Genomic DNA, 14,967 nt, shown 5'->3' with positions numbered 1-14,967 from the left:
CTCCTCTCACCATGCTCCTCCAGGGCCCAGCCCTGGCTCCTCTCACCATGCTCCTCCAGGGCCCAGCGCTGGCTCCTCTCACCATGCTCCTCCAAGACCTGGGGCTGGCTCCTCACCACACTCCTCCAAGAGCTGGGGCTGGCCCCTCCCACCACGCTCCTCCAGGGCCCAGTGCTGGCTCCTCTCGCCACGCTCCTCCAGGGCCCGGTGCTGGCTTCTCCAGCCGCGCTCTACCAGGGCCCTCCTCTTTGTTCCCATTTCTTCTGTCTCCTGTTTGTATATATTAAATGTGCCATATAAAGTCTCCCATTGGGCACGCCCTCGTTGCATTCCTGTGCCCCATCAGGCAGCAATGAGGTTTGGCTGTTCAGGAGCTCGCTGGAATGTCAAACTCTGACAGGATAAAACAAATTGAAAAAATGATAGTCCACCCCGTTACATCAGCATGCTCTTACCTGTGTTGTGTGTGCTTCATTAATGCTACATTTTCAGGGTGATCCGTGTGAACCGTGCCTGGCGCTGACTCCAGACACAAGCAACACTGTTGAAGGGAAGCCCGGACCTAAAGGAGAGCCGGGATTACCAGGGATTGGAGAAAGAGGCCCCACTGTTAGTACACTAGTTTTACTTTAATGCAGTGTAATGTATTCAGCTCTTGCCTGGGATGCTCTGTTTTCCATTTTTATGATCTGGCTACATGTTTTATTAGGGAGTTGTAGATGCATTCGGAGGTGTAGCTGACAATCGAACCTTGGCTGCTTGTTTGATAGCGTATATATTTAATTTTCTTATCGTTCCGAGGCTAAGTTTAACATTTATTCCTACCTGGGGGTTGTGTTTGTCCTTGTAATTTTTTTTTTTGCTCTGATGCTGCAGCTCCAGGCAAGAATATGAGATAGCCTGTCAAAAGTTTGGTCACTAAAGGAAGGGTCTTTTTAATTTTTTTCTTTTGTCTTTTGAAATGAAGTGCAAGATTCTAGCTTTGGCTTAGCTTAGCACTCCCTTTTTTCTTGTCTGTCTGCATCCCCCACTTACTCCTGCAGGTGAAATAGAAAATGATTTGTGGAAAGGGGGAAGGGCCCATCGAATATAAATCTTGAGCCTTATGAGATTCTCTGTGCAACGATTTCCAATAGTGCCAGCATCAATCTGTCATACCTGGTTAGGCAGGAGGGGGGAGGAGATCGAGGAGTAGTGGGGGGGAGGTAGAAGTGAACTCTTAGAAAGCTGAACTAACAACGTTCTTACTTTTGGATCACGCGTCTTCTTTTCTTCTCTCTGTGTGCTTATTTACTAGGGGCTTCCAGGTGAGGACGGCAAAGCAGGACAGAAGGTATGCAGCGCCCCCCATTTTTTTTCCTTTTTTTTATCGTTTGCAATTTATGGCTTATTCATATTCTGGGGAAGCATGACCTATACACTCATCTGCATTCCCACACTGCTAAATATGCTAACATCAGCACTGTAGAGGACTCAACTAAAGCAGATGCAAGCAAAACTAGCAGAACTGAACTCATCAACAAGCAAAAAAGTCTTCCCACATACATGAATTACATGTTTTGTATTGCAAATATAGATATATTCGTTTTAAGTCCCACTCCGATCATCCATTGATCTATTTTCAAATCGTTGTCAGGCATTTTTTAGTTATGATTTTGCCATTTTTATACAAATTTAAGAATCCAGTGTCATTTTCTTAAACATAGTTTTTGCAGAGTAGCAGGAGTTCAGTAGAGATTCACCTCTAAATTATGGGCGGGGCTGTTGGCATGAAGTAACTCCACCACCACTTCCTGTCGCACATCTGTTTACATGCTCACAACCCCAACATTACTGGTGCAAGAAAAAATGGCGAGAAATATCTGAGCTGTAATATCTTTTGGGAGGGGGGTGAATTTGGTGATATATCACGATATTTCATTTGGCGATACTTGTACCGATCTAAAATGTTGACAAGACGATATTTGATTAATTACATATGAGTGTCCTTTAGTTTCTTACTTTTGTTTTCCACTTACCCGCTAGTTGGCAGCACGGCACACTGAGCTTTTTTAAGCAGCTCTACACGCCACCAAAACAACAGCAAGATCTCGCAAGAACCAGCTTGTGTCAAAATGCCTAATTTTGTGGTTATGAGGCATTTACTTCTTCATTTTTACTTGGGATGGGTACCAAACAAAAAGTCTGGACCATGTTGCTCAAGAATCTAACGCATTCTCACTCTTAACTCATCACATATTGACGTTTGGTAAAGGACTCCTCTGCGTCACTTTTTGACATTTTGGGTGTCCCCTTTTCGTGTTTTTTTGGCGTACTGGGTGTTCACAATAAGTCATAGTTCCCAAACCTGGAGTCCAGTCTGGAACCGGTTCAGTATGGGCAATAAGTAAGCATTAATGTGTTGGATTTTTTTTTCTAACCCGACACCACAGTACCAGTTTCGAACGGGTACCAGGACTAGTCAGCATCTGGTACCACGTCCAGTACCGTGTACCGAGGGTTGTGGACCCTTGATTTTACGAACAACCAGCACGTCAAAAAACGATGAGTTGGGAAGAGCCAAAACATCAAAAAGTGATGTGGAGGGGGCCTTAACCAAACGCCAACATGTGACTACTCGGGAGTATCGTATAAAAACGCAGATTGTGATGGTACATAATTTGATAAAACCAAGTGAAGCAATGCAGCTCCGCATGCGGGTCATGCACGGAGCCTAAAAAAAATAGTGAACATTTGTTCTTGTATAGTCCTGGTGTCAGGAATCAGCACTCTGTGGTCACTGAAGCCATCTCCAGAGTACTGACTGACTACATCTCCCAGCAACCCGAGCTACCCTGACTGGACTCTGACATCTCTAGTCTTTTCTTAGATGATCCCATGCTCATGATTGACCTCTGCCTGTCTGACCCTGATTTAACTTTGTGGACTTTTAGCTGTGCTAAGTTCCTGTCTGAATTAACATAATTTCACCAAAAAAAGAACAAGACAAATCATGTAAAAAATAATAGATTCAATTCCGTTTTCTTCACAAAAAATCTCTTCCAGTCCCAGATACTCCAGTTGCTCTTTAGTCTGTTTTATTTCATTACATCTTTATTACAGATGTAGCACTCGAATATCATTTCCTGATGATGATGTCTCATCTGTCTCTGTCAAAAAGGGCTTTACTGCTGGATTTATACTCAACTAAAATACAAAAACCCAAGTATAGGGACATTTTATTTAAAAAAAAAAAACGTTTTTTAAGTGTTGAAAATACAAAGAAGCCACCAATTCAAAGTACAAATACCTGAAACTTTATAAAATGAACCAAATGTCTGAATTTCTTCAACTTCCACCCCTGCCTGCGTTCCAAATGCCGGTCTGCTCCAGTCCAGAATCCCACCCACTCTCACCCACACACATCTTACTGTCATCTTCTAATGTCTGCCTAATTGCATCAACCAAAACATTTGTAATGCCATGTTCAGGCATGACATTTTAGGAGAGAGAAAAAAAAAAAAGTTTGGCGAAGGAAGTTGGGTTTAATTTGCTTATTTCTTTTGGATGTTCCTCTTTTCATGTTTTGGCAGGGAGATCCGGGATCACATGGTTCCAAGGGAGAAAAGGTCAGCTTTCAGCCTGTTTTGAACCGAAACTTGTAAGGAGTTAGATTTTAATTATGAATATTTGTAACTTTTCTGTCGATGTACTTTAGGGGGAGCCTTGCTCTGCGTGCCCCACCCTGGGAGAACTGTCCCCAAACCCCATATTACAATCAAAGCAGCTGAAGGGCGAGAAAGGAGAGCCTGGTTCTGGACAGAAAGGAGAACCGGTGAGACTGGTTTATCCCAGTGAACGGAAACATTTAGGCATAACTGAAGCAAATTTTGTAAACTATTGATCTATTCTTTGCTCCTTTGTTCTTCCCAGGGGGAGCCAGGAAAGCCAGGTTCACCCGGACTCAGAGGAGAGAAGGTAAAGAACATAAAAATAAACAGAAGCGAGAGCCGCTGACCTTAATAGCAGTTGAAGCTGATACAAGAGGAGCTCAGCCGGTGGGTTTCTTGGCAGAGCTCCTAATAGTCTTCATCAGGAAAATAACCACAGCACTGCACTAATTTTACAGCCTAAAACTGTCTGCCGTTGGGACTTCCCTTCAGCATGAAACTTATTAGCAAAGAGCTAAGGTATTCAGAAAATAATATCTTTTGACATGGCCGCCTGTGGGGCGCAGCTTACTATGAAGTGAGAATTACCAATTTACAACACCATCCATTTTTATCATTTCGGAAATTTCAGTTTTTTCCCCGTCTGCCTGCAGGGGAATTCTGGCAGCTCGGGAGCCGATGGTAAGCCGGTGAGTTCAGCTCCTGCTCTTTAAAGTGAATGTTTTCTTCACCTTCTGACAAAGTTATGATATGGATGTTATATAACAGGGCAAACCTGGACCAAGGGGGACAAGTGGCAAGGATGGAAAGAAAGGGGAAAAGGTAAAGTAATTTGTACTCCCTATTAAGAGTTTTGGGGAAATTTGCTCAATGTGAGGTGAAAGTACAAGATCTTTTAAAAGCTTCTTTCTAATTATGTTTTTTTCCAGTTTTTCCGTAATTATGGAGCAGCTTCATAACCAATAAAACCTGCATAACTTTACTAACTTTACCCCAGTGTTGCCCCTACACTTTTCGACACAATAAGTTTGAATCTTCTTTGAAGTGCCAGGACCAGTTTTAGTGGTTTATTTACACTTAAAGTCCCCCGATTACATTTTTTTAATTAAAAAAAATGTTATCGGTAGTCTTTTAATTATGATTAAGAAGTTTTTAATCAAAATCCCACAACCTAAATGTCTTAAAAAGACATTTTTCATGTTGATCTGAAGTGTCTGTTTCAAAAATCTCCTCTGGGTGGGCGTGGCTTTTGGAGTTGAGCGGGCACAGACCCCCACCGTCTGTTCATGATCGCTCTGTGTCTCGCTAGCGGAAATCATCGCTGCTACTATAGAAGTATTGTTTTAAACTGGAAGCTGGATGTCAGCTCAGACGAGGAAGTGAGGGGCTTTGTGGATTTATAATCCAGCTGCAGTCAAATGAGCCGGCGTTCGTGTTTCCGTGGAGTTTTTCCAGCGCTCTTGTGACGTAAGCACGGTTCATTTATTCAAACTGGGTTTTTCTGACACAGTTTGATTGACAACAGTGTAAAAGGAGAAATACTCGGAAATGCAAAAGTGAAATTATTTTTCATACATCGGAGGGGGACTTTAAAATATAAAGGACGCTCATGACCAAAACATACAGATTATTGACGGAGGACACACATGGTTTGAAAGAGGAGGTAGAGAAGCAATTCATGTTCATGTTAGTACAACACATTCTCATTCCCAACTCGTCACATATTGACGCTTGGTTAAGGACCGCTCCAGGTCACTTTTTGATGTTTTACGTGTCCCCAACTCGCCATTTGGCTGTTTGTCATATCAGGAGTCCACAACCCTCAGGACACGATACGAATGCGGTACCGCACGCGGTAAAGTAATAAAAACCCGTTTGAGCTGGAATTCATTAAAGATGGGACACAATTCTGCATGTATAATGAAAGTTTTTTTGCTGATCACCGTTAGAGAAATTGGGTGTTGCTGTTAGACTGGGGGGAGCTGTCAGAGCAGACTCTTCCTGAAAGGGGCTGTCTCACCTTGTGACATCAGCACGTGAGGACCCGCTCGTTTTTGTGGGTATGGGAGGGGCTGCGATTGAGAGCGTAGGTTTTTAAAGGATTACTCAGAAATGCATGAACGAATCAAAATGTTCATGCATTTGGGGTTCTTTAATGAACAGTAAAATACACAAAAGTTGTTTTTTCATGGTATACACCTCACCACAGAAAGGCAGTGATGCAGGCCTCCCAGAGCTGCATTGGCTGAACAGCAGCAGAGGGAGAGGATCTGATTGAGGAAGCACTGTGTAGTACAGTGTGGATGTCTCGGTGTTACATTAAATGCTAAAATTAAAAAATGTTAGCCACTTATGTATATTTTTTAATTAGAGAGCAAGAAAATCACAGCATTGCAGCTCCTGCAGCCAACAGATATATGAACATCTGTGTATTTATGTGTGATGGCAGAACTGCAAACTTAACAGTAGCACTTTGTGCAAAAGCATTTGATTCGTAGCCAAAGTCCCGAATAAAAGTAGGAGCAGATCAGAGGAAGCAACAATAAATCAAAAGAAAAGAGTGAAGAACTTTAGTGTGTTTACTGAGTGAGCTAATAAAAGAAACCTGCTCCTATTTACAATTGTTTCATTACATTTGGGTGAAATTCTGTGAGAAAAAAACAATTATAATTAGGTGACATTTTGAGTTTTGTGGTGAAATTGGCTTATTTGATGTGTGGCAGTCGCTTTTTAATGAGAAAAGAAAGAGACAATCTTTGGCAGCGAAATTACCGCAGATATTGCGAGTCGTCTCTGTTTTTAGCATCTGCTGTAAATGAAACCCAGAAATGGTTCAGAGGTGTTCCAACAGCACCTGATTCTTCCGCTCCTCCGCTTTATTTATCTTGTCATTTACGTCATTAGTTTCATATTAACACTGATGGCGCGACAATATTCCATGATGAGGAAACTTCGATGTCCCACACGCCAGTGACATTGGAGAGGATGTAATCGAATGAGTTTGATGTCAAACGCTGTCGTGTTTATATTAAAATTAGCTTTCATACGTAAAATTATTACATTTTTATTGTATTTTTCAAATGAGAGTAATTACATGTGGTGGAGGAAACTCATTATCTCCCTCAGTCTGTGTCTTTGGTATTAGTTTTTAATTAGTATCAGCCTACAGAGTGAGAAATGATACATAAAGACTGAGTATTCATAGTTTTTATTGCTCATTAATATGATGTGAAAGAATCAATAGTAAAACTAAATTCAGGATTTAATATGATGTATTTTTCAGCCTAAGGGCCAAAGAAGAAAGTCTATCATATCCACTAGTTTCAGGGTTTAAACAAATCAATCTAAGATTCCTCCATGGGATACTGATCATTTCTAATGTATTATATTTGTGATTTGAACAAAAGAATCTCCAAAGATTTAGTTACTTTCATGTTTGAACATCTTTCACAAAACTCGTGTTCTCCAATCGTACAGGGAGAAAGAGGGCTGGCTGGGAAAGGGACTCCTGGATCAAAGGGGGAGAAGGTAGGTGTTATCACCAGTTTTTCTTTAGTGGTTTTTATCCTGTGTTATCACTTTTCTTTCAATCCTTCTGGTTATAGGGAGAGTGTGGCATGTGCCAGCTCTCAGAGTTGGGCAGCAAATCTGACTTCAAACTCCCGGAGCAAACAAAGGGTGACCCCGGCCCTCCAGGCCCTCCAGGTCCGCCTGGACCTCCAGGTTTTGGAGCTGCAGGCAAACAGGTGGGACTCTGCTTGATTTGGTTTAGCTTTATTACTTTGTGTGATCCCTATAAGAATCTATAACAGAAGAATAACATCATACTGCCTTCTGTCTTCGGTAAGACTCAGCAATTAGGGTCCCTTTTTAAATGTTAGTTAATGCATATATAATTAAGCATTAATTAACTGTTATTTAAAATATTAATATCTGGTCTTATGCATCAGTTTTCATTACTAAATGTATTCTTTTATTCATCAGTTAACAGGTTCTAATGTTTATTATTCAACTGTACTTAATGATTATGTTAGTGGATGTAACGATTCAGTCAAGCCACAAAAAACAATTTACAATTTTAAAATCACGATTACGGTTGGGCACCGATTGGGTCTTATGCGGTTCTGGTGCCAAAGCGGTTCTTTGGTTTTGGTGCCAATTTCGGTACTTCAGCAATAAAAAATAATGCCTATATTTTCCCAACTCAACACATTTTTATTTCTAAATCGTCACATATTGATGCATGGTTAAGACCTCTGCGTCAAAAATAGACGTACCGAGTTTTTTGATGTGCTGGTTGTTCCGATTAAATCAGAGCACCCCGACCTCCGAGTCGTACACTGGTGGCACGCCCCTCTTTCGCCACATGGCGAATTTGCAGCTCGCCCCCTGTCAAACATGTGATCCTGAGCTAATCTGAGCAGTTTCGGTGTTTACAACAACAGATAAGATAAGATTATATTTTATCATTAGACTAGCTTTGATGAAACACCCTTTAACTCACGTCAAACCAAATAAATAGTGTCTAGCTAGCCGCACATTGTGATTTTGCAGATTTGCTGTAACTTTTATCCAACTGACCCTCGACACTAAGAAAGTCAAAAATGCTTCACGTTTAGTTCCGCTTGTTACTTTAACTTTAAAGCATATGCATTTTCTGATTATTCAAAATTACTAAAATGATTCAAAATTGTTTATGAATCGTAATTGACGCATTAAACTATTAATTTTAACTTAAGCCTTACCTAATAGTTATAAACATGTTATTTGAACCTTATTGTAAAGTTTTAACTATTATTGTTAAGTAATACGCATTAGTTAACTGTTTGCTAATCAATTCAATAATGCACTTAGTACTGCAAAGTGTTGGATTTAAGTGGCTCTTAACTTTAGTTATTGTTAAAACACTGAAAAAACAATCTTTTTGCTTCTATATTTACTTAATAATTACTCACATCTATATATGAATTCAAATATTAATGCAAATAGATTTTTTTTCTAGTAAAGAACTCCAGTAAAGAACTTAAAATTTACCTATTTTTTATGAGTAATCAAAATTTATGTTATTAGTAAGATCGACTTTTCAAATTGTTTTAATCACTTTTGGAGCATTCATTAATATGACGTAACTTCTATTAGAAAAAATTAAGTTATTTTTTTTTTAACTCAACATTGAATCATAATCTTACTTGTGGAGATAAATAAATTTTACTAGATTGTTTTTGATAAATGCAGTAAAACTTAAATAGGATTTTTTTTGTGTAAACTGTTACGAGGTTTTTCTTAAGTAAATCTCATTAGTTATTTTTTTTTAGCATTTATAAATGCTTAATTATGCATTAATAAAGGTAACTGTAGTGGAATATGCTATCTCTTCTTCTTTTACAGAAAAATCTGAAACAAAAGTTATCCTAAAGTGTCTTTTTTATTATTTCTTCCAGACTGAATTATGAATAAATCCTCAATAAATAATTGTATTTGTCCTTGCTAATGAGTCATCCGACCCACACGTTTAAACAGAAAAACAACAAAAGCAAATAGATCATAACACCCATTACCGATCCTCAGGATTGTATCCAGTCACGTCTGAGTAACTCCAGTCCACCGGGACAGCTTTTTGGCATCACGTTGCACAGCAGAGCATGTTAGTTTAACAACCAGTTGGATGAGTGAAACTTTGCCATGCTGAAAGATTTCCCCCCAAAAGGCAAAACATGCCATGATGCTGGTTGTACAAACAGACAGATCCTCCTTCAGCTACACAGTTGTTTCTATTATGTGTATTTTTGGACTCACTCCTACCATTTGCGTGATTGTGAGTCTGGCTTCATGTCAATAGTTTTTTTCCCTTCAACAATCAAAAGGCTGGCTCAGGACTTGCAGATGATGTGTGTTATTATTTTTATTTTTTCTTTCTTCAGGGACCACCTGGCCTGTCTGGCTCTAAAGGAGAGAAGGTAATTGTCCTTGTTGGCCCCTCTTGCATGTTTTCTCCATTAGAACCTTAATGTGTTCTTTTCACACGTTGTGTATCTGCAGGGACTTGCAAAGAAACTCAAAAACCTTGTTGTCATTTGAGAAATTAAATTCCCTAATCGATCCTCTGGGACATTCCGAGCTATTTTAAAAAGCTCATTGTCCACACACCCAAAACAGTAGTTCAAGAATAATCTATGGGAAAAGAACTTGAATAAGGCCCCTGAGAAAAGTATTCCTAATTAATTTGACACCAGTGAGAGCAAGAATGTCTTTGGAGAAGACTTCACTCAAATGATATAAAAGCATATTTTAAGTCAGGCGTTTGACGACTGACCACAGAGTCGGTTGTGTGAAAAGCTTTTATCACTTCACTCAAAATGTGAGGAATAAATCTGCCGTACGCAGAGCCAGGCTGCCCTAAATAACCCAAGAATTCAGTGAAAGGAATGACTCAGCTTATAGAGCCAGATAGCGGATTGCTGAGATGACAATTTGCTTTACATTCATATAAATCAATGTTTTATTCTTTTAACGTGAATCAAAGACTTTCATTACATCAGTCAGAAACATTTGCCTGTCAAAAACACTGAAGATTGAAATATTGAAATTACTTTGTTCGTGTTTTTTGAATTAATACTAAACTCTTTGCATCATGTTTTATAATGTTTGATTGTAAAACATTTTCATTTTTTTACTAGGGGGAACAGGGCGATAGAGGAGAACAGGGTCTTGACGGTTCTCCTGGAGTCCCAGGACTGCCTGGAGATCCAGGTCAGCAAGGCCCAGTGGGTGTTAAAGGAGAAAAGGTACTGATTGTTTATCTTTATTTGTGTTGTTCTGTGCATAAATTTAGTTAAAGGCCCACTCTGATGAAAATTGTGTTTTTAGTATATTCTTGTGGCATTTCTATCATGACAGAAAGACGGATATAAACAAAATTAAGCTAAAAATTGTGTTTCTGAGAATTACTTTTTTAAAATTATCGTGAATCTGGAGCTGACGAAAATATTTCAGTAAGTAATAAAATACGCTGGTTGCAAAGCTCCCTGCTCCACTCCATTCTGATGCATCCAGTTGTGGACAAGTAGATCCATGAACGTCTTTGTTTTCCTCTTCTGAGCTGAAATCTGGATCAGAATAGCTCAACTATTGCTTGCTACTTTTTGTTGCAGTGGTAATGCTATATCAGGGTTGTAAGGAGCTATAAGCTAGCAGTAGAGCATGTAAACAGAGAACTCTCAGCAACAAGAAAGTAGATCAGGGGTCTCAAACTCAAATCAGCCGGGGGCCGCTGGAGACAGAATCTAGTTGAGGCCGGGCCGCATCAGGATTTTCACAAGAAAATCGCTGAGAAAACATTCCAATGTTCTTAAATATCTTTATTTTTAACACAAAATAATGAATAAATAATGAACGACATGTATAGATCTTTGTCCGTGTTGATTTATATATATATTAAAAAATAAGTTTTTAAATAGTTTATATTGAAGATTAAACTTAAGATATATTGCTAGGGGGTAGAATTACAGGTTTGAGGATCGGAGTTTGTGGAGTTCTGGTTAGGAACAGTCAGCACGTCAAAAAACGTATTCCTCGACATCATATCTGTCTCTCATTCATTCTGAGAGAGACATCCACAGACGGAGCTGGTAGCCCCTTCGACACGCGGCGACAGAAACACATTTTTTGACGAGCCGCGAGCAGCAAATTCCCCGCGCGGGAAATCGCGTTTGGTGCTTCCTGGCTCCTCCTCCGCCCAGCTGACTGGAGGAAGGAATGAATGATAGACAGAGGCACTGGACAGACCGCCGATGTCCCGCCTCCAGAGTCATATACCTCACTGTGATTGGTTCATTCAGCTCTGCACATAACAACTGTCATTCATATCAGCCTTGCGGGCCGCACTAACAGTAATCTTTCATATGAAGACGTGGGCCGCAAATCATCATCCTGCGGGCCGCAGATGGCCCGCGGGCCGCGAGTTTGAGACCCCTGAAGTAGATAAAAAGATGATTGGAGATGGACTTTAACAGAAAATGAAGCTTTTGTTCTACTTTACTTTAGATCTTGTGAATTCTCGATAAAGTTAGATTTTAAAAAAGGACTATACCTCAAAAAAAAAAAAAAGAAAACAGTCAGACAGGAACTTTGACTTTAACTAAAGTTTGGTAATGTATTTCAGGGGGACGCTTGCACCAGTTGTGTTGCTCCTGGGTCCGTGGTGGGTGATGGTGTCGCTGTCCCGGGTCCCAAAGGAGAGAAGGGAGACGCCGGGCCCCCAGGAACCGGAAAGCAGGGCAAAAATGTGAGGGACTTGTTTATGTACGTGTGGCTTTTTTGTGGGATTTTCTGATTTTAAACGCAAACCTCATATTTTCAGGGAAAACCAGGTCCACAGGGTTTACCAGGACCTGCTGGTCCTAAAGGAAGCAAGGTATGTTTCCTGTTTTATAGATGATGTTGTCCTTTTTTTGGCGGTTATTCTTATCTGGTTTTGATTGGGTGCTCAAAAGGGGGAAGCTGGAGCTCCAGGAATTGGTCTACCAGGCCTACAGGTCAGACAGGAATCAAACACAGAGGATATTTATAGATTTTTTCCATATTATCGATTTCTTTGATCTTTTCAATTGACACTCGGCTTCTCTTATGCTGCTGTTCTGATCTATTAAGGGTGAAGAGGGACCAAGAGGACTTCCAGGACTTGTCGTAAGCCTCTTTCAGGACTTTGAGAATTGTATGTGCTCAGAATTTTTGGCTAACTTTAGTATGTTACACAGGGACCAACTGGCATTAGCGGCCCTCCAGGACCCGGCGGTCCTGCAGGACAAAAGGTAGCTTCAAGAAAAATTGTATGAAGCTGTTACAAATGTTTTTTTAAATTATTTTGTATTTTAAATTCTTCTTTCAAGGGACCCAAGGGTGATGTGGGGCTTCCAGGGCCTCAGGGGCCTCCAGGCATTGGAGTAGCAGGACCTCAAGTAGGATTTGTTGGAGTTTATGTTATAAATAGAAGTCTCTTTGTATCCAAACCATGTTTCTAATTTATATTTTTGACCCACAGGGGAAAGATGGAGCCCCTGGACCTGCAGGACTGCCAGGAGTTGCAGGCGGTCCGGTAAGCTTTCACGCTCCACGGATGTTTAAAGCTTTGTTGCATTCATTTGCCTCGGCGCATTTTCTGGAACAAAGTAAAGTTGCAGACAAAACTCAGTTGCAGCATCTGCTCCTTTTTAATTTCCTTATATTTCTTAGAGAATTGTCCTTGATTGAGGAGTACTTTATAATCAAGGATATCTGCCTGAAACCATAACAGAGGCAGTGTCTGCTCCAATCTCGTCCTCTGCGCCCCCATCGACAATCAGCTCGCTGTCCCTTGAGCTTTCCTGGGGAACAACAATGGAGTCGTAACTGTCTTTGTGTGTGTGCTCTCTCCCGCTGTCTGGCAGGGTCGTGATGGAGCTAAGGGGGACAAGGTAAGTCTGCCGTTTTGTTCGGATGACGGGAACCAAAGGGCTCTGAATATAAGTGGGCGGAACAGACAGTAATCATGAGAGATGGCTCAACAAACCGCCAAACTCCACCCGGTCCCGCGCTTGCGTGGGCGCCCGCGTCAAACACACATGCGCGCGGCGGCGACCCCAGGCCACAGACGGAGTGGCAGTGGAGGTGACAAGTGTCGCTGGCAGATGAGGAGTTTCAGGGCCCTGTAGAGAGGGAGTGCGCGACTGAGACTATTAATTACTGCCTGCATCAGAGCCACCAGTCCAGACTGTCACAGAGAGGAAGCGGGAGATGCAGAAGCAAAGGAGGCAGGCCTTCAGGGGCCCGATGAGTGACACCAGCATTCATGAAAGCTGATTTTAAAAGAACCCAAATCCTGAGAAAGAGCGGAAAAAAGGCCAAAAAGGGAGAGCATGAGTGCTCAGGAAATCTTTAGGGGTGTTTTTTTGTATGTAAACAGAGGGTCTAACTATTCAAGCAGAGCTCATGCATAATTCAAATGTTTGGCTTGGGTGTAACTGATCCATGTGATCGGTGTTCACTTGAACTCAGAGTGCTGCTGTGGAGTGTCTATAGATTTATCCTCTGATCCTGTCACATTCTGAAAAAAACATTAGTTCCCTGTGTTTCAAAACAAAAAATGTATGGAAAAAGATGAGAAGAAATAAAGAAAACCATAACAAACTCTGACACTGATTATTTAAACAGTTAGGTAGAAAGTCAACCCTAAGACTTACTATTTATTAATTTAATTTAAGGATTTTCTGTGTTGTTTGTTAAATTTCAGAGAAGCAGGAACTCAAATGCCTCTTGTTGTGTATTCATTTATTTTTCTAGAAGTTCTGTTTGATGGGTTAGTTTCAGGATCTTAAAGTCTTGCAGTAAGCATAAAGTACATACCTACATGTCCAATGTTTGGTTTTTTTCCCTTTGGTTTGTAATGGAAACTGTATCAGTTACATCATCAGTCTTTGTGTTTGCATGTCAGGGTGAACCAGGAGTGTGCAGCTGCACGAATCCGGTGACATCAGTTGTGGGAGGACCTGTAAGTAACACACTTGCACACATGTATGCATCACCCAAACTGTCGGAACATGCTGTGTAAATAACATTCATGCACTTGACTATCTAACTCTGAATTCAGCCCAGTTTGGGGTGATTACATCTGACTTCCACAGACTTGAAGAAATAAATAAATAAAGGCAGCTCGGTTATGTCGTGTTTTTGTTTTGACATTTGTTGACATTTATTTTTAACTTCACACTTCCCACTGTGATTTAGACTATTTTTGCCTTCCAGGGTGCTCCAGGAACTGCAATAAACACATGGCAGCCCGGGCCTCAGGTCTGATCTGTCAGCCAGCAGAACTGTCTGACAGCTGGAGCTTTTTCTAAACGCTTTGCATTTATCTTTATCTGGCAAACCTTGTTTGGAAAAATCACAATAAATCTCAACTTTGATTTGTTTTTAAATGGAACAAATTGACGGCATATGATCTTCCCCTTTATGTGTTAAAGGGCCCCCCTGGACCTCCTGGTCCCCCCGGCCCCCCAGGGCCACAGGGAGTAAATGGAATACAAGGACCTCAGGTAAGAAAGCTGTTCATTTTCAGACTTTGTCCAGTTTTTTCATATTTTCTTATGTTTTAGACACAACTTACGATGAATTCTGTTTATCTAATTTTTTTTATATTTAAAATTAATAAAATTTATCTAAAGGGAAAATATGCCATTTCATAAGTATTCAGACCTCTCATTTTTTGAAAATATTTACATGTCCACTAGGGCAGGGAATCACTAGACACCTCACGATACGATGCGTTATGTGATAGGCTACA

General features: G+C 40.6%; 1 protein-coding gene across 5 annotated transcripts in view; it reads left to right on the top strand.

The window, feature by feature from the left end:
• Positions 1 to 14,967, top strand: part of col16a1 (collagen, type XVI, alpha 1) — a 110,303-nt gene that overhangs the window by 68,078 nt on the left and 27,258 nt on the right. For all 5 annotated transcript variants that reach the window (XM_036214174.1, XM_036214173.1, XM_024293685.2 and 2 more), the window contains 22 exons: positions 493 to 609; positions 1,298 to 1,333; positions 3,573 to 3,608; positions 3,698 to 3,814; positions 3,913 to 3,957; positions 4,304 to 4,339; positions 4,419 to 4,472; positions 7,128 to 7,178; positions 7,256 to 7,396; positions 9,572 to 9,607; positions 10,328 to 10,435; positions 11,812 to 11,934; positions 12,010 to 12,063; positions 12,143 to 12,184; positions 12,300 to 12,335; positions 12,407 to 12,460; positions 12,539 to 12,607; positions 12,691 to 12,744; positions 13,076 to 13,102; positions 14,119 to 14,175; positions 14,430 to 14,474; positions 14,648 to 14,719. In XM_036214174.1, coding sequence (XP_036070067.1) covers positions 493 to 609; positions 1,298 to 1,333; positions 3,573 to 3,608; positions 3,698 to 3,814; positions 3,913 to 3,957; positions 4,304 to 4,339; positions 4,419 to 4,472; positions 7,128 to 7,178; positions 7,256 to 7,396; positions 9,572 to 9,607; positions 10,328 to 10,435; positions 11,812 to 11,934; positions 12,010 to 12,063; positions 12,143 to 12,184; positions 12,300 to 12,335; positions 12,407 to 12,460; positions 12,539 to 12,607; positions 12,691 to 12,744; positions 13,076 to 13,102; positions 14,119 to 14,175; positions 14,430 to 14,474; positions 14,648 to 14,719 — 1,410 coding nt within the window. The remainder of the gene's footprint in view (positions 1 to 492; positions 610 to 1,297; positions 1,334 to 3,572; positions 3,609 to 3,697; positions 3,815 to 3,912; positions 3,958 to 4,303; positions 4,340 to 4,418; positions 4,473 to 7,127; positions 7,179 to 7,255; positions 7,397 to 9,571; positions 9,608 to 10,327; positions 10,436 to 11,811; positions 11,935 to 12,009; positions 12,064 to 12,142; positions 12,185 to 12,299; positions 12,336 to 12,406; positions 12,461 to 12,538; positions 12,608 to 12,690; positions 12,745 to 13,075; positions 13,103 to 14,118; positions 14,176 to 14,429; positions 14,475 to 14,647; positions 14,720 to 14,967) is intronic.

This window comes from Oryzias melastigma, linkage group LG11 (assembly GCF_002922805.2).
Source record: "Oryzias melastigma strain HK-1 linkage group LG11, ASM292280v2, whole genome shotgun sequence".
In the NCBI taxonomy this organism is placed as follows: Eukaryota; Metazoa; Chordata; class Actinopteri; order Beloniformes; family Adrianichthyidae; genus Oryzias; species Oryzias melastigma.
The sequence above is the reverse complement of the archived record's forward strand: the minus strand, read 5'-3'. Positions and strand labels throughout refer to the sequence as shown.